Here is a 23,653-nt window from a genome sequence, read left to right on the forward strand (position 1 = left end):
GACAACTTGATTTCAATACCCGTGATAAATTGGACTCACATGTGAACAAGCTAGAGAGACAAGTTGCACTTATAGGAAAAGAAAAATTATCTTGTGGAGGATGAAAATTTGCTTGTATCCTAAGATATCGGGGTTGACCGACTAAGTCGATATTGTGAATTGGCAAGGTCCAGAATTCGAGTTCTCGCCATTGTTATATCATCATTAAGAGCAAGCTATTGGTTGATAGGCATACGACCTATTGATAAAAGAATTAGAGGGATGGAGATGCTAGTATCACTGATGTGGAGCAAAAATTAGAAAGTGAGGAAAGTTCGAAATATGACAAATCGAAAAATAAAAACAAAAAGAGCAAGCTATTGATTACAGTCCAATTATGGCCAGAGATAAGTTGAGTAAGGCAATTTGTGACTCAATTGACTTGACTGGCTGATTATCTCTCTTCTCCGACAAGAGTGTCGAACTTCTTCTCTTGTTAAGGCAATCATGCTTAGATTTTGGCTCAAGAAAGAAAAAGAAACAAAGATCCTTGTGTACGGAGTTTATAGACCCTTCGTATATATCCGACGTTGTCCCACTCCTCGGTTTAATCGATTGACATTTGTATATATCCTCTTTTTCCTTTTTTTAAATCCAAATTACACTGCTACCGTGCCAAAGAAAAATTACAAAAAAAAAAAAAACCCCAAAGAAAACTGAGAGAACTCATCGTTATACCACGTCCCTCGAACCACGCGACACACAACACTGACCGTGAACCCGGTCCGAATAGATCCGAGCCGGGTTCGACTCGGTCAACCGCGAACCGAGTCTAGACGGAGTTTTAACAGAACAGTAACAGCGAACCACCTCCCTACAATATCTACAGACCGTGGTGCATGGATGATGACGATCGATCCACGTGGCGCGATCACACGAGGGTCTTGCACGCGTACGTCTCCGGGTCCCACATCGCCGGCAACAGGAACTTCCGGCCGCCGAGCCCGTGGGCGTTGTAGCTCGCCCCGGTCACCTTGTCGACGAGGAGCCGGCCCGGATAGCCCGGGTACGAACCCGACCCGTAAATACCCGTGCACGCCGACACCGCCTCCAGCGGCGCTTCCGCCGGGCCCTGGAAGTACCCGCTCCCGAACGGGTTCGTGACGGCGCCGGCGAGGAGCGTCGCCAGGTTGATCACCATGCCGTCGGCCCCGACGTCGCCGCTTGGCGCCACCAGCGGCGGCGTCTGCGGGCCGTACATGGGCTGGTGGAACGGCCACGCGCACTGCCCCGGGCACTGCGTCTCCGAGTTCCCGACCCACACGAACGCGGACCCGGGCCGGGACGACCCGTGCGTCCCGCACCGCATGCAGAACCCCTCCACGGCGACGTCCGCCGCCGTTAGGACGACGGTGATGGTGCCGGCGGCGGCGTTGAACTTCCCGGCGAGGGCGCGGAGGTGGCGGTTATTGAGTGACTTCCCGAGGGTGTACGCCTCGTGGAGGGCCTGCCTTCCGACGACGAGGTTGGAGCTGCCACCCTTGTACTTCTCGGTGGTGCGCCACCAGGAGGCGGCGGAGGGGGGAAGGGAACGGGCGGAGCCGAGGGAGCGGATGAAGTCGACGATGACTGAGCGCTGGGCGGGGCTGAAGCGACCGTACCAGACGAGGTCGACGGTGATGTTGCCCTTCAGAAGAGCTCCGTTGTGGTACTTGAGGACGAGGGGCTGTTGCTGGACAAGGGCGGCGGTGGAGGAGGAGATGGAGCTCGAGAAGAGGAAGAGGAGGAAGAAGAAGACAGAGAGCGCGAGACAGTGAGAAGCCATTGGCGTGGCCTCGAAGCTTTTGAGAGAGAGCAAAGATGAGAGAGAAGATGAGGGAAAAGATATGAAGAGAGGGTATTTATATATAGCGCGAAGAGGAATAGAGGAAGACAGCTGTGAGAGAAAGAGCTAAGGGCCTATTTGGCAATTTGTCAAATACTAACTGATTATGTTCTTTTATTCTCAGAATCAATTTGGGAACAGAAATTTATTTGTTAAATTTTTTGTGCTCAGAATCAGTTTTGGAACAGAATCAAGAAGCAAAAAAAAAAAAAGTAGCTTCTTGATTCTGGAATAATTTTTCCGGAACTGATTCTTCTTGGTTTTTTCTTTTTTTGGTTTATTGTTGATCTTTGGCCCCGCCACCCGCCGGCCACAGGCCAGGGCCGGCAAGAGCGGCTCGCTGTCACGATGGCGAGGCCTCGCCCAGCCAAGGCGAGGTCGGCCTCGATGTCACCACCCAGGTCCGTCGCCTGGGTGGCAACGGCGAGGTTGGCCTCTTGGCTAGGCGAGGCTCGACCTCGTCCAAAACTGGCGAGGCCGACCTCGCCATCGCCTGGGTTGGCAACGGCGAGGTTGGCCTCACCAGATCTCGGCAAGGTCAGCCTTGCCCAGCCAAGGCGAGGCCGGCAGCGAGGGCCGTGACACCCTCGCCGGCCCTGGCCTGTGGCCGGTCGCTAGCACCGGCGATCGGCCATGGCCAAGAAAGGAAGAAAAAAAATCGAAATATTAAAAAATTCAAAATATTATTAATAAAAAGAAATTTTGTATAGTTACCAAACGCATTTCTGTTCTTTTTCTATTCTAAGAACATAAATTTTGGGCAGTTACCAAACGCCTTCAGATGCTTAGAAATTGTTTCCGGGCACGGAATCAAAAAGAATTATTTCTGCCCAGAATCTGATTCTGGACACAGAATGGTTGTCATGCGCAGCCTAAGTATTTTATGTGCATCTTGCGACTTGTGATTTTAATGTTTATTAAATTCGTTTTCTTTTTTTTTTTTTTGCCATACTCAAATTTATTTTCAATACATATATTTATACTGCACATGTAAAGTTAAAAGGGCCAGTTTAGTATGGGATTGTCTGTTTTTGATGGTGCAATTAAAATCAAATATCGTGTCTAATTCACCACACATAGTGCATATAAAAGTCGGATGAGTTTTGTGCCAACTGAACGAGAAATTAAGTCCAATGCCGTTTTTGTTATTGCATTTACGGGATTGACATAATCATATTAATTTTGATGATTCGGATCAAATCAATATTCTCGCGTTATTATAGAATTAAAGGATCTATGCACGGTACGAGAAATTACTAAAAAAATGCTAAAAATGAACAATAATTTTAATATAGAAGGAAAGTACTTTGGAAACAAGAGCATTCCCAACCCTTCTCCATCCTCGACCGTACTAATCCCTCTCCTCTCCCTCCACCTTTTAACCACGCTTTACCGCTACCCTAGATGTTCAGTACCATTTTCGAAAAAGCCCTCGTCACTGACGGAGTCCTATCTCTAATCGTGCAAAAACCATGGACTCATCGGCAGCGGCGACGCCGGGCGACAAGGGGGTAGAGAGAGGGGTTTGCCAGATTGAGGATGGAGATGGGTTGAAGAATGCTCTTTTCTTTTCCGTCGATGTAGATTATTTTCCCCAAGAATTTTTAAATAATCGGTTTAATTATAAAAAAAATATATCAGCTGCCACGTGGGATCATCTCGCGAGACAAGAATGGGGTCAACGTCAAAGGGGGGCCACGTGGAGAGAAGCAATTGGTGGGTGGTGGAGGGATATAGTCTGCTTGCCGAGCTGTGGGGAGGGGTCTGAGGGAGGACGTGGTGGTCTGAGCCGTAGAGGAGGCTTCGTAGCAGCTTCTTGATGTCGACCCTGTGACTTTCTTTAGGGTTCTGGACCCCCTCCTCCGTGCACGCCAATTTTGAAGAGAGCTCCCCCGCAAAAAAAAATATATTAATAAAAAATAAATTAGGTGATATTATGTTTGATTGCTGGATACCGAAAAGATCAAGAACAAAAATTGGCAGAGATGACATATTTTTCTTTCAAAAAAGTCCGATTCCCCGCCCCCTATCTTTGATTTTTTTTTTGTCTTACTTCTCTCTTCGATGATTCAAACCCCGGACCTAAAACTCTTCAACCCCACCCCCTAATCCCTTTACCGGGCGGGGCCGAACTTCACCGTCCCCCCCCAACCCTTATTCTTTCACACCCTTCCAAAGAAAGGGCCAGGAGAAAAGAGAAGTTTCTAATTGAGGACAATGTATGGCACCACGACATCAGTCCAATCTCGACCCATGATTGTGTGGATCAGATCGCATGTGGTCATGTTAACAAAGACAGATCGCTGAATTGAGTTTTGATTTTCACCTAGACGAGTTAGATTAGATTAGATTGGACCCAACCTTTGCTTAGGTTGATGAGCTCATGCATTAATTTGCACAGTTGCTCTCCAAATTCTGCACTGTGTCCCTTCTCTCATCTCTATCATTACCCTTGACTTCTTTTACATCTTTCGTCTTTTGTTTTTCTCTGCAAAAGCCTCAAGTCCCACGAAACCCATTGATGGCCAGCCTCCGTCCAAATGCAAAGAGTGTCTTCGGTTCTTAAAACAGGCTCTGACTTCTATCACAAAAATAAAGAGGCTCTGACTTTTGTAAGAGTTTTGGCTTTCTTTTTTTAAAAAAATCTTATTAGCGAGTGCTATAAAGACACTTGCCAAGAATTTGAAATTAGAAAGAACAACTTTCAGAACACATTAAAGAACATCGAAGATTGAAAATATATTCTCTTTTTGACATGTCTAAATAGAAGTACAAATCCCAAAACATAATTAATAATTCTTATCAAATGTCTAGGGACACATTTTTAAAATTTTTCTCAAAAAGAAGACCTGTTTTTATTTAACGCTTATTCAACAAGAAAATTAAAAATCTTTCCAGATATATAAAGTACATTTACGAAATAAAATCGTATTTAATTTTCCATAATCTTTAAAAATTAAATCGAGTATTACGTTGTAACGAAAAATTGATCAATAACTTTTAACTTTAAAAAAGTCAATACAAACAAGTCCTACGTACATATAACTCTAGGAAGATGAAGAATTTCGATGTTGCCAGTAAAGAATCATGTTACCAAGTGTCTTTGGTTCCATGACATTTAAACACGATTAATTATAAAGTAGCTGATTTTTTAAATAAATAAAAAAAGCGATTGCGAATATCACTGTCAAGGACATATGTATATTAAAAATTGGAATGATTCCTTGTTAGGACTCGATTATCAAATACACTTGTCAAATATCCCAATAAGAAAATTCGTTCATTTTTTGATGCACGTCTCCCTCATGCTACCTAAAATCAATGAATTGAATATCAAAACGGGTTGTTTTTATTAGCCATTGTTAGTCAGTAACTCGGAACGCTCATCAACAAGACCTGACTAGACTATCCGGTAAATTCTTTGAAAAAAAAAAGAGAGAGAGCAAGAGACCCAATTTCCATTTCTTGTTTGGGAGTGGCAAGCTAAGAATTCCATCTCAATCAAAGCTTAGGAGAGAAGGGGAATTTGAGGACCACAAACGAGCTACTCATGTTGTATTGATGGAGAGGGATAGTGAGCTCACATATTAGGCGGCCAACAAGAAAATTATGGGGATGAAGGGAAGAGTGTGGGGTAAGTCATGGGGGCCTAGCATACATCCAATTCTTTCATTAGCTGGCGTACATGGGATAGTCAAAAAGGATGTGTGTGTGCATTATCCCACCTTCCCAAAGCCTCACTCCTTTTCCTAGAATTGGGTGTAGACCCCGACAAAATCCAAACCCTCTTTCGTTTTTTGGTTTCTTTCTCCGAATTTCTATATTCTTATCTATAGTGATGCAACATATGAACTTGGTCCGAAGGTCCGGGCCGACCATTTTGGACACTACCCGTTTACACGACATGAACACCGTCCAAGATGGAAAAACGAGATGCACAGAGAAGATTTGGATATGGCCCTGAGAAGATACACTTTATTCGTTTGTCGATGCGAATTAACATGTGCTCATTGTAGGTTAATTGTTACGTTTTATGTAAGCACGAATTGGCATAAATTTGAAGTGCGATTATGAAACACTGGAACGAATTGTCGACCGTGTTTAGACACGTAAAAGTTGTTTACGTGTGAGATGTTTTCCTGTGAAGAGGTTATGTGTAGATAAATTCCGGACTAATGATACGATCCCTAATTTCACGGATCAAATAAATGTCGGCCAAAATTTAACTCAAATTTCGACACACACAAAGCCAATTCTCAGTTGCAAATACTCAAAGCAAGCAAAGGACATTAGCCTAAAAGCTTGTTAGATAATCAAATAAATAACTTTCAGGACACTGGTTTTTTTTAATGATATTAATTGATACTTTAACAATTGAAAGCATGTTTTTTTTGCCAGCGCTATTAAATATGTTAAGCATAGTGCGTCTTGGCAATAAATGCCTTAAACACTCTCGTTAACAAGAATCTAGAAAGAACTATGTTATCGATTTTGTCAAAAGCGTTTATGCTATGCTCATTAAGTATCTCAATATGGGGATATTGTAAAAATTTTAAGGGTTAATGTCATGAAAAACCTTAAATCGGTATACTTGTGATAAATTTACTCAAAATTAATTTTTTTTACCACAAAAAATCCTAATAAATTTACCTCAAGCTAATTTTTTGGCCACTAAAATCCTCAAATTGGTACTTTTGTGATAAATTTACATTCCGTTAATTTCTGTTAAATTGGATTGATATCACAAAAAATAATAAATTGGTACACATGTGACAAACGAAGGATAAAATCTCAAATCGGTACTCCGTCATGTCATTCAACTCAACAATTTGACGGTAAAATTTAATAGAAACTAACGAAGAGTTAATTTGTCATAAATATATCAATTTAAGATTTTTTATGTTATTAACATAATTTTTAAATGTATTAACTATTTCTCGTGATACGTAAAATTAATACTTTAATAATCGAATATAATCTCCAAAGCTATATTTAATCGGTGAGTTGGGAATATTCTCTATGAAGAAAGATACTAATATAACCTTTGCATTAGGAACAAGGATCAAACAAATAATCACAAAACGACAATTTCCATTCGTCCGATGACGTTGCTTCTTATCTTATCGTACATTGAATGATGGGGGGGCGGGGGGGAGAGGGAAGTTCTTGAATCTTGAGCAAAGGAACAGGGAAAGCTGTCGCGCATCGGGTGAAAAAATAGACGCGATCTAGCATGACGTCGGGTGCTAGAGAGATGTGATTGCAGGTGCAGATATTAAAGAGGGAAAGCGTCCCAGTACTTTCACACGAATTTCGCCTGCCCCTGCCAATGACCCAATCCACTGACCCATTCAAATAATTCAGAAATTTACTGACTCCGAGGACCACAATGACAAACACTTGCCTGGACAGCGTGTCATAGATAGAAAAGAAAATGACGCATAATATATGAATTTTAATTCGATATAATATTTATTCTCTAAATTTTTAATTTGTTCAATATAATGCCTAAATTTCATCACAATTTGCAATGTCTCATGAACTTCTAATTTATTCAAAGTGGGTCATGGACTTTTGGTATTAATTTGTTCAATGTAGTCTATTAACTATATGAATATGTTCAACATTGCCCCTAAACTTGAATCAATGAAATGATAATATTGAACATTTTCATATAGTTTAGAGACTATATTAAATATGTATTAAAAGTTTATTGATCATATTGGACAAATTAAAAGTTCATGAATTACGTTGAATAAATTAAAAATTCATTGACCAATATACACATTGGGCCAGAATTTAGGGACTATTCATAACATTATCTCTAAATCAAATGAATCACAACTATTGATGTCTTCATAAAGTCAGCGACCATCATTCATCTAATCCATTGGATTTGGATCAAAGCAAGAAATTCTCATCCCCAAGGACTTTATTGTACCACAACATAACAACTATATATTACGATGTTAATTACCATTGTAATCGAAGGAACGGCGAGAGAGAGAATCGGAGTTCAGATTGGAAGCATTGGGTCATGGGTGTTATGGCTTTCACTGTAGAGACGCACAATTCATACTCACGAGAATGTACCAATAAAGTTCCGGGCAATTGAGACGTTTTTGGTGACAATGGTGTATCGTTCCATTCACGTGAGTCAACTAGTCCAACATGTCATCTCTCAATGTATAAACATTGATACCCTTCCCTAATTCGAATCACGAATCTTTTCTGACACTTATATAGTGCATTCATTTTTCCGTAACTTACACGACTCTGTACGATTTTACATGGGGATGTATATCTTTGTTTGTCCTTTAATGTGTATTATTTATCTTTCGACATGTTGGATAGTTAATGTGATTAATTTGATCCCCATGAGGTGGCTCCAATTTAGGTGTCTAAGTCAATAGTCTACTTGCTTTGGAACTTGGCCTTTTCTCAGTCCTTTTCCTTCCAACTACGAAAGATTTGCATTGTGACCAAACATGATTTGGACATTACACGAATAAATTTACCTAGTTAAGTAACTATAGTCAAACACCAAATAATACGTGATTCGAGCAGTTTTCATTAGAATGAATGTCGATAATACTAGATAAGATCATTAATGTCCTGAAAATTGCAGATAACAACACGACAAGCGATGTCAAATAATCACTTACAAAAACTGAAAAATCACATGATGCATGCACGTTTTGGAAACAGATGATTCATCTAAATCAATTAGGTTGTGATAGCAAACGCGTGTGAAAGTGACGTGAGAAGAAGTCAAGAACAGACCGAACAAACTATACCATAGACATCGATTTGGGCCTAATTCCAAAAAAAACCCCAAACTTTACACTTTGTCCCAATTATACCCTGAACTTTTTTTTGTCTCAAGAAAAACCTCAAACTTTTCTCCGAGTCCCAAATCTACCCTACCGTTATAACTCTGTCCAATTAACGACAGAAAAAAAAAAAAAAAAAAAAAAAAAAGCTGCGACGTGGCCAAGCCTTCGCTGGTGGCCGCCGCCACTGTGCCCGCCGGAAGGAGCGGGCGGCCCGCCGGGCCTCCCGGTCGGCGATTCTTTCGCCGCGGGCGAAAGTCGCCGGCGAGGCTCGCAGCCCCGATCTCGGGCGAGGTCGCGCCTCCCCCCGCATCGGCCCGCAGCCCTCACGGCGACTCGCCCGGACCTGGAGGGTCGCCGCCTCGGGAGGCCCAGCGAGGCCTCGCCCTGGGCCCGGCGGCCGCCCGGGCCTTCCCGAAGGCGGCGACCTCGCCGCCCCGGCGAGTCGCCGGCGAGGCCTCGCAAGCCCCGATCTCGGGGAGGGTGCGACCTCGCCCCGCATCGGGGCCGTAGTCCCCGCCTGCGAGGGTCGCCGGGCCTTCGGAGGCCCAGGCGAGGCTCGCTCGGGGTCGCCCTCGCCCCGCATCGAGGGCCGGAGGCCCTCGCCGGCGACTCGCCCGGGGCGGCGAGGGTCGCCGCTTCGGAAGGCCCAGCGAGGGCCGCCGCTCCTTCCCGCGGGCCGTGGCGGCGGCCACCGCGAAGGCTTGGCCACGCGCTGCGCTTGTCTTTTTTTTTTTTTTTTTTTTTCCGACGTTAATTGACTGAGTTATAACGGTAGGGTAGATTTGGGACTCAGAGAAAAGTTTGAGGTTTTTCTTGAGACAAAAAAAAGTTCAGGGTATAATTGGGACAAAGTGTAAAGTTTGGGGTTTTTTTTGGAATTGGGCCCATCGATTTGAATATCTATCTCTTTTTCCTTGTCGAGTCTTCATCAGCCAATTTGCATGGATGGAACATGGATGATTTTATTTATTTTTTTCCAATAAATTAACAATTATCAATGAATATAAGTGACTATCCGATAGAGACTCACACGAAATATTTATGCTTTTATGGTGTAAATCACTAATACTAAATAATTTTATCATGACACACCACCTCATCTATATGACAATGAAAAAAGAGATGCAGAGTGGAGCTGGAGGAATGTGTCTAGTTGTTCGAGTTAATATCTATTCTATGTCAAATATCATCTAACCTTATGTAAATCACTCTGGAATTCATGCTACCATTCTTAATCCTAATGTAACTTTCTTAATTTGATATTGCGGTCAAATGATATCTTGAGACAGTGAGTTCGCATAATAGATTAAATCCACAACTTCGGTTTGATCAAGAAAATGTCAATATAGAAGGACTAGAAGATTTCTTGAGAAATTACTTTCTCGTGATCCGGTCCCAACAAATTGCAGCTAATGAGAAAGACATCCAAAACTTTGCCCTTAAGAAGAAGAAATGTTCCATTTGTTTTACCACTTTACATTCTTCCCGTGTTATTTTCACCAAAAAGAAAAGGATGGGGATACCCTTTTCATCCATGTACACTAGGCGAGTTCCCGTTGTGATACCCGAGGAAGACACTTTTTATCTTGGCTATGCTTTTCTTAATTTCCGACTAAAGGAAATTTCCTCCGACTATGTAAGTGATGACAATCCCACACGTGCAAACTCAACTAAAAGTAAAAATCCGTGGTATCCATGCTTGTAACCCAAGGGTCAATTAATTGGAGACATGATCAAAAGCTCCAAACAGAGACAGAGGAGAAACACGACCCTTGTTTCAATCTTCCGTCGATTGTTTCTTGGTTGAATAGAAAGCGATCATCAAGGAAGAAATAGAGAAACTAATCCGATATTGAAGTCTCCTTTCTCTTCATTTTGGGAAGCAAGATGGCATCCCAAGCAGAAGTAAAAAAGGGCAAAGAAAGAGAGAACAAGAGCAAGAGGGTGGAAATTTCATTACTTCAAGGCGCGTATCGCGTGCGTGAAGCGGCGGCGCGTGGGTGGAGTCGGCAGACAAGCGGACAAACTCGGGGTCAACAACTCGAAGAAAACACGCGCATAATGCCAAGGCGAAAGCCCACTCGCTTTTATGAAGCTTGTCGTCAAAACATTTTGGCCCTCTCTTTATTATCCCTTTGATATTTCATTTTTTTTAAAATCTATTTTACACGTGTCGGCTTCTCGTACACTCATAGGGTGTTTTAGGATTATTTTTTTGAGATGAATTTCTTTATCTTCATCAAAATAACATATTTCTTATGCAAAGGAGATTGCGTATATATCATACGTTAAAAATCTCAAATCGATACTTTTATAACATTTCCAAAACTGCATTTCATCTCACAAAAAATTTCCAATGGATGCATTCATGACATGTTTACCTCAAATTAATTTTTCTTCTTATAATAAAATCCCAAAAATCAATACTGTCGATCCAAATCAACCCTACACTAAAATGCATACGTGTCAACACACGCGACAGACAGCTACAAGAAGGATTTGTCACACGTGTGTTTACAATATGTATTTTAATGGGATATTGGACAGAGCGCTATCTATATATCAATTTGGAAATTTTTGCGAGACAAAAATTAATATGAGATAAATATGCCAAGAAGTTACAGGTTCGAGATTTTCAATGGTATTAATCTTACATATTAAGATGGTCCCATTAATTTGATATATAAGCTTTACCAAATAATTTGGTTACCCAACAAAAAGGAATATATTTTAATTTGGTAAATTAAGTTTAACATGCCTAACATTATGAAAGGACAGGTTTGGTCCCGAATGTTTTTGTACTGCCATAAATGCCAAAATGCGGGCGTGCCTTTGTTCGTACATCTTCCACATCTTCACAACACATGTCCTCCTTAGTACTATCATCCCTTCATAATCAATTTGGGCCACACCTTCTTCTCATAACATGGTTTAGCTTGATTTCAATGCATGAGATAAATTGGACTCTCCGCTAAACAAGTTAGGGAGATAAATTGGAATCATACGCAAAAGAAAATAAAAGTGGAGATTATGAAAATTTGTGCGTAGCATGGGTGGTCAAGGCTGACCGAAAAAGTCAATATAATGAATCGATTAGGTCTTGGATTCAAGCCTTCATGATTGTTTATAATCGCTAAGAGCTGACAATCGATTGTGTTCAAGTAAATCCGTCAAACAGGTGGATCAAGTCGAAATGGTTTGACTGAAATTGACATATTTAACTCGTTTTGACCCATAATCGATCCATATTGCTAAAATACTTATATATTTAACAAATTTAGGAAAATTCATACCCAAACTGAGGTGAGAGCTCAAAGTGAGCGAGTGTGAGATTGAGGAAAGGCGAGAGAAAGTGAAGAGAGAGTCATAAAAGTGGGTTAGGTCTAAATAAGTTATGAACTAATTAATACCCATTTTATTTCGGGTTTTACCATTCTAAATCCATTTTTTTTTATCAATTTATTGAATATAACTAACCTACATAATAATCTAGCCCATCAAATATAAGTTAAGAAATGAATTTATAATCCATTTTGACTACCTTCAAATTATCGGTTAACACTTTGAAAAGATTATTTGTCGAGTCATTCGTTAACTTACTCGTTCTTTTGCATAGCATCATGCGTGCGTTGCGTGTACGCATTGAATTCATCCCCATCCCCACCAATGATTTGATTCAACGAGTTTTGCATGCATGCATTGCACGCTCGCCAATCATTTTGATGGGCCTTTTGATGTGGTCGTGCAACCAACACAGTACCAATAGAGATCCGATTTCGTATATACGTATTTAAAGCAAAATAATGCATGCAATGCAATGGGGTCCATCGATCACTTGTCTACATGTTCGATTCAACAAAATAGCAAAAAATAGGCTTTTTTTTTGTCCAATTTTTATTCAAGATTGTATAGATATTTAATCTTTCGAATCTCGATACGGTAAATTATGTTTAGAGATATGTGGAGCAGATTTGGATCAAATCGAAAGAGACAATACACAAATTGCGACATTCTGTCGTCCTTGTGTTGAACAAAATCGTCGTTCTTTTGGTTCTATATGATCAACAGGTTACATTCAAATATTATGAAGTTAGGTATGGATGGTAATGATAGTAGGGTCACAAAAGAGAGGATGAGTTTGAGCCGCGAAACGAGCCGTCAATCATCCATTGGAGAGCAAGTCTAACCAAACAAGTGTCATCTGCCCCTCAAGCTCAATTTAACTTGATTTCTTTTTAACTATTTCCTTAAACAATTCTATCACTCCATTGCATTTTTTTCCTAATAAATAACCCGAATTCTTTCTAAGAATCAATTTTGGATCGCAACACCACTGATAACATTGTGCAACTCTTTCTTTTCGCTATTTCAATATTGAGATATTTTAATATATAACATGATACAAATGGTCTTTAAACTTTGGTCCGACATGGAATATCGTCTTTAGACTTTTAATTTATTCAATATAGTCCTTGAATTATTGGTAAATGTTCAATACATTCCCTAAATTAGAAGAAAATATTTAAAAGTTTAGGGAATCACATTGAACAAATTAAGAGTTCATGAATGACATTGCACATTAAACTAAAGTCAAAATATCTAATTAAACAAATTAAAAGTTCGAAAACGACATTTTATTTTAAATCAAAGTTCATAAATTATTTTTATCATTTTTCCTAAAAAATTACTGCTAGATTCTCCGGATGGGAGAGGTGGGTCCAGTCCTGACCCACGTGCACAGACTTAAATGGTGAATGGACAAGTCGTGAGATTTCAAACAAAACATAAATTCGATAAAGAGTCTACGTACTGGTCGATCCAACGGCTGAGATTTGATCAGGTCCCCAAGATCTTGGCCTGGAGTGTTGTCGAGTCTCAATAATGGGGACGAAGTAGCGACACGTGCGCGCGACAGCGACGGGTCCAACAGCGAAGTCAAACCGTTGACTGGGCGAAACCAAGAGATCATCCGTCAACTTGAATATGATTTCTCTAATTAAGCCAATTAAATAATCTATATCCGCAAAATTGACGAATATAGTAATGGAAGGAAGAAGGACACGTCTTCACGTGCAATTTTATAGCAATTTTGTGGATAATTGTATTTCATTTAGTATAGCTTTTGATAATTAAAAACAAAATTAAACTTTCCCTTTTCGACATTCTCACAAAAATTTCAATTTTTTTCCTCATTTGTCCGTCGAACTTTTACTCCCCTCTCCCCTCATTCCCAAACATAAAATAAGCCTAGTTAATAGTATCATCGAGTGGATGTTTGCACATCTGATATGTAAAAAATAAAATAAAAACCACGAGGGAGACAAGTTGAGACAAACCTCCATTCCAAATGGGAATATTTTATGAAAGCTACCCCGTTCTAAGTTTTAAAATCTTACTCCTCTCACTTCTCATAACAAAATTTCGATTTATATGTATATCCAAACTTTCATCTTCTCTCTTTTCTATGTTTTTTCCCCTAAATATAACATAATCCGCATTAGAAAATCCAACCAAAAAACATAAACTAAAGTACAGGGAGACAATATGTATTTAAAGAGCATATAAAGCGATATGAGATACTTTAGTAATTCGGGTGACGTGCCTTCGCTTTTTGCTCCGGCTAAAATTAGAGAACATCGACATCGGGTCACTTTTCACTGGCTTTAGCAAGTAGAGAAAAATACAAAATAAACGATCTAGCACATTGTAAAATTCGAACTATTTAAAGTCTATTATGTTCGAATTAGAAGACGAGCTTAAACGATAAGGTTTTAGGTAGCAAGTGTACATCTTTTAATATCACATATTGATAATGACAAGTGGGAGAGACTTCAATACATCAATTGAAATCATGATTGAGGTTCACATTGACGGCCAACACAATCATTAATATCTTTTGTTTATATAGGAGGATGCCGTTATTATAATGTTAATGCTATACAATTATGTGTCTATAATTATATATGTTATCGAAAAAGATTATAAATATTGCTTCGTGGTCAAATTGTCACCATCGGATCGTAATGTGGACAGTTCCAATTATTGGTCCATTTAGACAAACTTATGCTTTGATTAGGCGAGTCAAATTAAATTATGGGTTCTTTTTTAGGTATGCGTTGAAATGGCTTCTCTATATGTAGGGTTTGGCTTTCTCGTGACTCATGGCACTGTCAAGTTGAAGTGTTGTTGAAAATAGTGATTCTCATGTCCAATGATGATAAGGTTAGATGAAGCAGGACAGATTCGTGGGTTCTCTTTTATTAGGGTGAGCAACAGGACCACATCGAACAAAACTGGCCTTATTAGGCCAATGTTGAAATTGGTTTAGATGGGGATTAGTTCAATTCTTGGGTAAAAAATATGGAAACCGGCTTTGACTGATTCAAAAGGCCGATTCTCAGGTGGAACTAGTTCCAAGGCCCATTCTTGGATACAACCGATTTTGAACCAGTTCAAAACCAAACACCAGAAGTCTATTACTTAATAACTTTTGCAAAAAATAACGAGATTGGGCACTCCAACATAAGTAGGTGATGGGAATGGTCTCTGACCGGGTAGATGCCACGTATCTTGTCTAGAACTCACCCGATTCCTTATCTAGAATTTACCCACTTTGGAATCGGTCACTTCATATCTTTTACCAATTATTGTTAGGATCAAGGAAAAAATGAGACAACAAAAACCAGCAGAGATGCTTGGAAATTGAAAAGTAATAGATGTGGAACTGATACGATAGATGACATCATAAATTCAATCATGGCCAATACTTGACAATGTCCAAATATTATTCAAATATGTCTCCTAGGGATGATAGAGTGTAGGCCCTATTTAATGGTAGCATTTCTTGTTCTCCATAGTAGGGAAATATTACATAATTCTTTTATAATGGGAACCACTTGGAATATATTTGAAGCTATGATTGATAATCCGACCTGAATAATAGCCCTTCGAGAGTATAGTGTTGCTTGGCATGGATGAGAAGCCGGGCCTTTTAGTAAATTTCTTGCTTTTCTTTGTTGTTGTAATTTTAGCACCATATTCATCAATAAAAAAAAAGTACCCGACATTCGAACGACGTTTTCCCCTCCCTTCTCTCTCTCCCACCCCCTGTCCCAACCAAGCACCCGCCTCTGCCGAGCTGATCCCTCGCCAATGGTGGGGGAATAGTGTAGGCAGTCATCGTAGTGTTATGGAATACAAGTACCAGAGTCCTGCAAAATCGATACGCATTCCTTTCGTACAAAACTACAATGGGTGCTTAGAACCGCCTCATTGCCATTGCCAAGAGGCAATAAAACAAAACAAGAGTGGACAAACTCGGGGTCAACATTCGAAGAAAATATGCACGCATCATGCCAAGGCCGAAGCCCCACTTGCTTTCATAAAGTCCTGTCGTCAAACATCGTGGCCCCACGCTACCATTCCTTTGATTTTTCGGTTTTGTCTCTATTTTACGCGTGTTGGCTTCTCGTACGTTCGCTGTGTTTGGATGAGGGAAGGAGTGTCCGTGTCTAGCGGAGGGGGGAGGAGATGAGGGAAAAAGTAACGGAGAGAAAGAGAGGAGAGAGAGAGAGAGGAAGTTAATATTTCCTCAAGTGGGACCTCGATACACATATCGACCTCTGAATGAAATGTTCTTTTGCTGACATGGAGTATTAAATTCATCTAATATTTTCTCATCGCCCACAGAAAAAGGGCAATCGTGTCATTAATATTACGAAAAATCTTAAATTTATATATTTATGATAAATTTATTTTGAATTAATTTTTTTATTACTAAAAATCTCAAAATATAAAGTTTGAATCACCGCCAGTACTTCCAACTGTTTGCATGTTCCAATCCTCGGACTTTTCGCCTCTAGAAAGAATCAAATTTACCTTCCGTTAAATTGGATTAATACTACAAAAAATCACTAATGGACGGTAAAATCCAGATTTGGTACACCCATCAACTGCCGCGTGTCATTCAACTCAATAATTTGACAGTAAAATTTAATGGAAACTAACGAAGGGTAAAACTGTCACAAATGTATCAGTTTGAAATTTTTTGTAATTTAAAAATAATTTAGAGTAAATTTATCATAAATATATTAATTTAAAATTTTTTGTAATAGTAATCTTTATTTTTTTGTTCAATTTTCTGAATTGCGTCATCTTCAAGGATAAGTTACCTATGTGGTGCGGTTGTCCCCGCCCCACTTTTTATAGAATTGGTATTTAAGAACATGGACAAGGACAATTTTTTGCTTTAATCGATATGAATTTGATATTCTGACCAAAAAAAAATATGAAAAGGTAGTAAGTACCATTTTTGGGCACGGATCATCCCCCCTCAATCACTCCCTAAATATTTAAGGAAAAAATTTGTTGCGTAATCTAGAAAAGTTTTCGAAGATTGAATTCTCTTTGATCTGTTCACATGCATTGTCACGAAAAATAAAGGTTTATCATGTTTTAAGTTTCTCGAATAATGATGATAGCAAGTTGCTTGATTGGAGTTATTTTGAGCACTTGAATATACTCTCCCTGCCAATTTCGAAAATTGAGAAAACATATTAAATTAATGAAATCATTTTTTGGATATGAGATTAATTTTTTTCTCTTAATAGGAGATTGAAAAAGAACATTATGCTAGCTTGTCCGCGCTCCACCCGATACCATTTAGATATGTTTATTTTTTAAAGGAGAAATTATACTTTTCTTCCATATACTATCATGCATTTTTAATGAAGTCTCTGTCCTTTTAATTTTAATTTGGTAATAAAATCTTTCTAATTTTTTTCAAGTCCCTCCAACATCAAATCCATTCGATTTTAGCTAATATGACTGTCAAATATTGTCAATGTATGACGCGAATAAAATATGTGAATTTCTACATGGACATGTCACGTGAATTTTGCTAAATGGTGTTGGCCTTAACTGAAAATTTGTGCAAATAAAAGAACTTGGTTAGATAAATCAAAAATACGCTGACTTAAAAAGTACGAAATAAATGGATAAAAGGTATACTCTTTTCTTTTTGAAAAATACCAAATGCATAAATTACTTTTACTTTTGGAGAGTACTATGCATCTTCGCCTTAGTTATCACTACACCCCTCCGCCAAAATATAAAAAATATCATTTCCAACCTAAGAAAAATGCATTGTTAAAAAAAAAACCTAAGAAAAATGCAAAACATAATATCAAAATTGCGGCAAATTAGCGACGAACTATAAAATTATCACAGCAAATTAGCGACGGATTTGAATTCGTAGCTAATTTGCGACGAAATTAGCGACGAACTATAAATTGTCGTGGCAAATTAGCGACGGATTTGAATTCGTCGCTAATTAGCAACGAATTTTATGTCGTGGCTAATTTGCGACGAAATTAGCGACGAACTATAAATTTGTCGTGGTAAATTAACGACGAATTTGAATTCGTCGCTAATTAGAACTATAAAATTGTCGCGGCAAATTAGTGACGGATTTGAATTCGTCGCTAATTAGCGACGAACTATAAAATTGTTGCGACAAATTAGCGACGGATTTGAATTTGTTGCTAATTAGCAAGGAAATTAGCAACGAACTATAAAATTGTCGCCGCAAATTAGCGACGGATTTGAATTCGTTGCTAATTAGCGAGGAAATTAGCTATGAACTATAAAATTTTCGCCGCAAATTAGCAATGGATTTGAATTTGTCGCTAATTAGCAACGAAATTAGCAATGAATTTTATGTCGTGGCTAATTAGCGAATTAGCGACGAAATTAGCGACGAATTTTATGTCGTGGCTAATCAGCGATGAACTATAAAATTGTTAGGGCAAATTAGCGAGGAATTTGAATTCGTCTCTAATTAGTGACAAACTATAAAATTGTCGCGGGAAATTAGCGACGAATTTTATGTCGTGGCTAATTTGCGACGAAATTAGTGACGAACTATAAATTTGTCGCGGCAAATTAGCGACAGATTTGAATTCGTCTCTAATTAGCGACGAACTATAAAATTGTCGCAACAAATTAGCGACGGATTTGAATTCGTCGCTAATTAGCGACGAATTCTATGTCGTGGCTAATTTGCGATGAAATTAGCAACGAACTATAAAATTGTCGTGGCAAATTAACGACGGATTTGAATTCGTCGCTAATTAGCGATGAAATTAGTGACGAACTATAAAATTATCGCGGCAAATTAGCGACGGATTTAAATTCGTCGCTAATTATCGACGAAATTAGCGACGAATTTTATGTCGTGGCTAATTACCGACGAACTATAAAATTATCGCAGCAAATTAGCGGCGGATTTGAATTCATTAATTATCGACGAAATTAGCGACAAACAATAAAATTGTTGCGGGAAATTAGAGACGAATTTTATGCCGTGGTTAATTTGCGATGAAATTAACAACGAACTATAAATTTGTCACGACAAATTAGCGACGGAATTAACGACAAACTATAAAATTGTTGCAACAAATTAGCAACGGATTTGAATTCATCACTAATTAATGACGGAAATAGCAACGAAAATAAATTCATCGCTAATTTGCCGCGACAAATCTGTTCTTACGTACTACCCTGTCCAAGTGAAATAAAGCATGCGAGTTCATGCCGATGAAATGAGTATAATCCTCGGAATGCTTCAACTCAAAGAGGCTTTGAAATGCATTTCAAGGTTGGATGAGGCAACAATTAACACCTAATTTAATTTATTTATCTTTTTTTTGGCGAGATATAGATGGATAATCTCAAGCCAACATTACCTGTAAGAGCATCCATCACCTACTGTGCAACATATTGGCCTCACGAAAAAGAAAAAGAAGGCGTAGGAAAGATGCCTGGACTGAAAGTCGCTACAACGCAGATTTTCAGATCTGTAAACAAAAAAGGATTATCTTTGGTTTTTAAAGGGTTCAGCATCAAGAGTAAGATCCTTCAGATGCCAGGTTATACAAGAAGTGAAAAGGCATCTTACACAATTGCAGGAACAAAAATCCCGACACATATATTGAGTGCTTTGCCGAAAAGCAAGATTCGGTCAACGAAAGGGCTCTACACCTTACACGTGCTTGTCTATATATTGCAATCGGTAATAGCAGCAAACAAACCACATTCACCATCAAAGCAATGGAGGGAAAATACGTGAGTTAGGAGATATAACAGCTTCCCGCATATACTTTTTAGAATTGTTTGGATCCGGAACCCACCTATCTTGCTTATGTTGGGAGTATCGACATAAGTCATGGTAAATTCACCCACCTTCTCGATACTCCCTCTCTTCCCTGCTCTCAACAGAAGATGGTTCCTGTTGTAAGAGAAAATCCCGTTGGTCAAACGGATACTATCCCCAGGCTTGAACAGGTCACACTCCTCACCCCAGAACTGGAAATGTACAGCCGCAGTCTCATCGGCTACAAGCCCCAAGCATGTCTTGCTCTGGCCTTCCATGGCTACCCTACCTTTGTCCAAAAGAATGAATTGCGTGATTATGTTGTTTAGTGCAGCAGGTACTATATCTTTGATGGAGAGCATATCCATGTAACCTAAAATGAGAAGATACCAGATTTCAAAAAGTAAGCATCAATACCAAATTAAACAAAGTCATTGAACTATGTGACCAAGAACTTATAAGGAAAAGTACACATGAAGGCAACCCCTAAGAATATTCACTTTGGAAATGAACTCGTCCCATAAGCATGAACTAACTAGTTTTATGCAATATAGATGAGTTTTGGATCTAGTAGAATACAACAACAAACAATTTCTTAAGTTTTTCCTTACCCAAAAAAACAACAAACAATTTCTTGCTGCATAGGCTTCTTTCAGTCTCAACTCAACCTCATAAGATCAGCTGCCTTTGACATATACTATTTCAACTAGAGGGATAGCATCTTTGTTGTCTATCATAGAAAAAACCAAATGCTCACATTCATTTTGCATCTTCATTGACAATCGCAGTAGCATCTCTTTTTGTTAATGTTTGATGGTTCAACATTAATACCATTAACTTGAATAGACATCTTAAAATTTGAAAAAACAATAACAAACGGACTTGTAATGAGTGTTCTAAAAGCCACTCATCATAATGGAGACGGGCACTGTACTCATTCCTCTGTTGACTAAGCATTATATACTACGCATTGCTTGTATTTTTTTTTTTTGAAAAATATCTGCAAATTAGAATTGATGATCAGCATATTTTTTATCAAACCAAGCATGCAATAATACCTCACTCAATAAATTGAAGGGCTGGAAGTGCCTTGTGGATGGTCGGGAGAAATTTCTACTTCTATAAGTTCAATGTCCTACTTTCAGCTCACTCAGAAAAAAGAAAAATTTTGGGAGAAAGAAAAGATGTTTCTCTACGAGTACCAACATCTCTCGAGCATTTACACATGAGAAATGAGTGGAACTCTTATGGAAGAACAACAAATATTCTTGTAGCTTCTTGCGAAGTCCTGGGAGAAAAGACTGGGATGCTGATGTCCGAATGCTTGATTGATGGCTTTCGTGATCTTGGTACCAATCCTTTCACGTATCAAGTGGGTAACATGAAATGTGTAATTAAGGAGGTCATGTATCATGAAGATGAAGGTTTATGAAATAGCAGGTACAAGAAGAAATTCGCCAGAATGTTTGTTAGAGCATGTCATTGTCCCTCAGCCGTGGTTGGATCCAACTGCTCAAAACCTTCCTTTTGTCGTGGAGATTTTGCATGTGGATTAGTGGATTCACATTGAATCCGCACAATTGCTGGAAAAACTAATATAATGAACAAGCTTAGAGCATATACAAATGTGATATGTCCATTCCTAAGCCTGTTCTCTTGTAGTCTGCGACTGATTCAGAAATTATTGCGAGTGGGAGCAAAAATTAATTAATGAATGATTTTGAGAATATCAAATTTTATGTCTTAGTAACTAAGTTAATATTCTTATGCCGAAAAAGTTCGATAATTGTGTAAGTTTTGTGCTCATTATATTAGAATTGTGTAACAAGTTTGAAAACTTAATCGTTTGACAAACTTTTAGATAAGCATTGAAAATTGCTACCCTAATTTTTTTTATAAGTTCTAATTGCACAAAATTAAATATTCCTTTTCCATACATAATATTTAGACTCAATTATTGCGAGGACATGAGGAAGTGTCACGGACTAGTTAATCTAGTTAACTTGGATTCTAGAGAGAAACTCACAGAGAAAAGCTCTGGATTTCCTTTACTCATGAGATAACAAATGAGGGGATGAGACACCTATTTATAGAAGAAATCCTCATATCACAACAGTAGGTTTTCTCTTGATCTAACGGTGGAGATTTATCTCATCATCTACCAACTATCCGCATTAATTACGGTAATACTGTGTACATTTCCCATATTGTGGTCAAGAAACATTCTAGAGTACTTAAGAAACCCTAGGCCCTTATCAGAAGCTTCAAGACTTGCTCGGTTATCTCGAATCATGTAGCGACTCTCTTTGAGAGGCCCGTTCGTCTGGAGAAGCGGGTGTAGAGGTAATTTCAAAAAGTCCTCAATCGGCATGGGTTCTCCCAAGCTCTTATCTCGCCCAATGTTGGAGAATTCATTTGATTTGAAGTCACCATTAGCCTATTGGGACCGATTACGCAACCAGAAATCTAAGTTCTCGTCAGCTAAGTGTCCATGCAATATTTTTATGTTTATTATGATCGTAGATTGAAACCTAACCATTCAACTAAAACTAATCTCTGACCAAAAAAAAAAAACTAAAACTAATCACAATACATAAAAGCAATATAAAAGAGTCACAACCAATACAGAAAAAGTAGTAATAAAAGAGGGAGCAAAAGACAACGTGTGGTATGAGTCGGACAATGAATATCACATGACCTCGTTATTAAGCCCCGGGACAGCAACCCTGGGGCTAAAATCAAATCCAATCTAATTTTTTTTAGGAGACTAATCTACCTAAAACCTAAACTAAACTAGAAAATATTATAAAATTCGTCAAACTATATGATTACTAACTAAATGAAACCAAGCTAAATTTAATACTAAGATCTAACTATCTAATCAAGACCTATTTTTCTAACCATTTTCCAAATTTTTCACTTTTTCAAATTTTTTTAAAATTTAGTTTTTTATTACTTTTATTATCTCAATTTTTTGTCCTTTGTCAGTCTCTTGCCTCCAGAACATAAGTTCTGCTTCTCTAAATTTCCTTTTAACCTTTTTCATTCGGACTTCCGAAGACACTCGTGCATTTTAAACAAACATTTTACAACTTAAGAGAATGAATTCTTCCAAATTTTTTTTACTGAACTTCACTGAGTTCCTTTCATTCTTTCCTTTTGCACAAACTACTCCTAAATCCAGAGCACAAGCACCATTACTCCCGTAAATCTCCATTCGCGCACACATCACCTGAACAACCATTATACTCTGCTTTAAACGCACAAACAGAAAATGCTAAAATTCTAACTATCATAACTCCCTCGGTGATTACCCCGCGCACACTCTAATTCAGAGAACGACGCACAAACAAATTATAAATCCACTCAAGACCTCTTTCAGTTTCCTCTATTACCAGCAAACAAGAAACTCAATTCCATTGACATGTTTCAATGGCTCACTCAATCATACAATACAACTCATGGCAGATTTTACTTGCTTTGTATATTGACCCATATACGGCAAAGAAAATAACAAAGTAAACCAGAATTGAAGACGAAATGAATACATAAAATCAGACTAGAACAAGGTAAACATGATGTATGGAAGTCTCGGCCATTGGTCTAGATCACAAAAATCAGAGATGGAACGGATGAGACGAACGTATATATCATGATTTGAGCAAGCAACAAGCATCCAGACATCCTAGTGCAGGAACACTCATCAAAATTGCACACCGCTTCGCTCAGGAATATTAACAAATACATAATAGGCATTTCAGCCAAAAGATCAAATCTGCACACTGACTTTGCTCAGAAATA

At 38.7% G+C, this 23,653-nt stretch overlaps 1 protein-coding gene and 1 pseudogene across 1 annotated transcript; both read right to left on the reverse strand.

The window, feature by feature from the left end:
* Positions 1-581: 581 nt before the first annotated feature.
* LOC115691927 (protein EXORDIUM-like 2) lies at positions 582-1,860 on the reverse strand. Its single transcript, XM_030618677.2, has one exon. It carries the CDS (start codon positions 1,802-1,804, stop codon positions 911-913), a length of 894 nt encoding a protein of 297 aa, XP_030474537.1. The 5' UTR covers positions 1,805-1,860; the 3' UTR covers positions 582-910.
* Positions 1,861-19,666: 17,806 nt separating this feature from the next.
* LOC115691930 (uncharacterized) lies at positions 19,667-20,284 on the reverse strand (annotated as a pseudogene).
* Between the last annotated feature and the right edge of the window lie 3,369 nt (positions 20,285-23,653).

The sequence above is a fragment of the Syzygium oleosum genome, unplaced genomic scaffold, assembly GCF_021117445.2.
Source record: "Syzygium oleosum isolate NSW1041296 unplaced genomic scaffold, Sole_v2.1 Sole_v2.27, whole genome shotgun sequence".
Lineage (NCBI taxonomy): Eukaryota > Viridiplantae > Streptophyta > Magnoliopsida > Myrtales > Myrtaceae > Syzygium > Syzygium oleosum.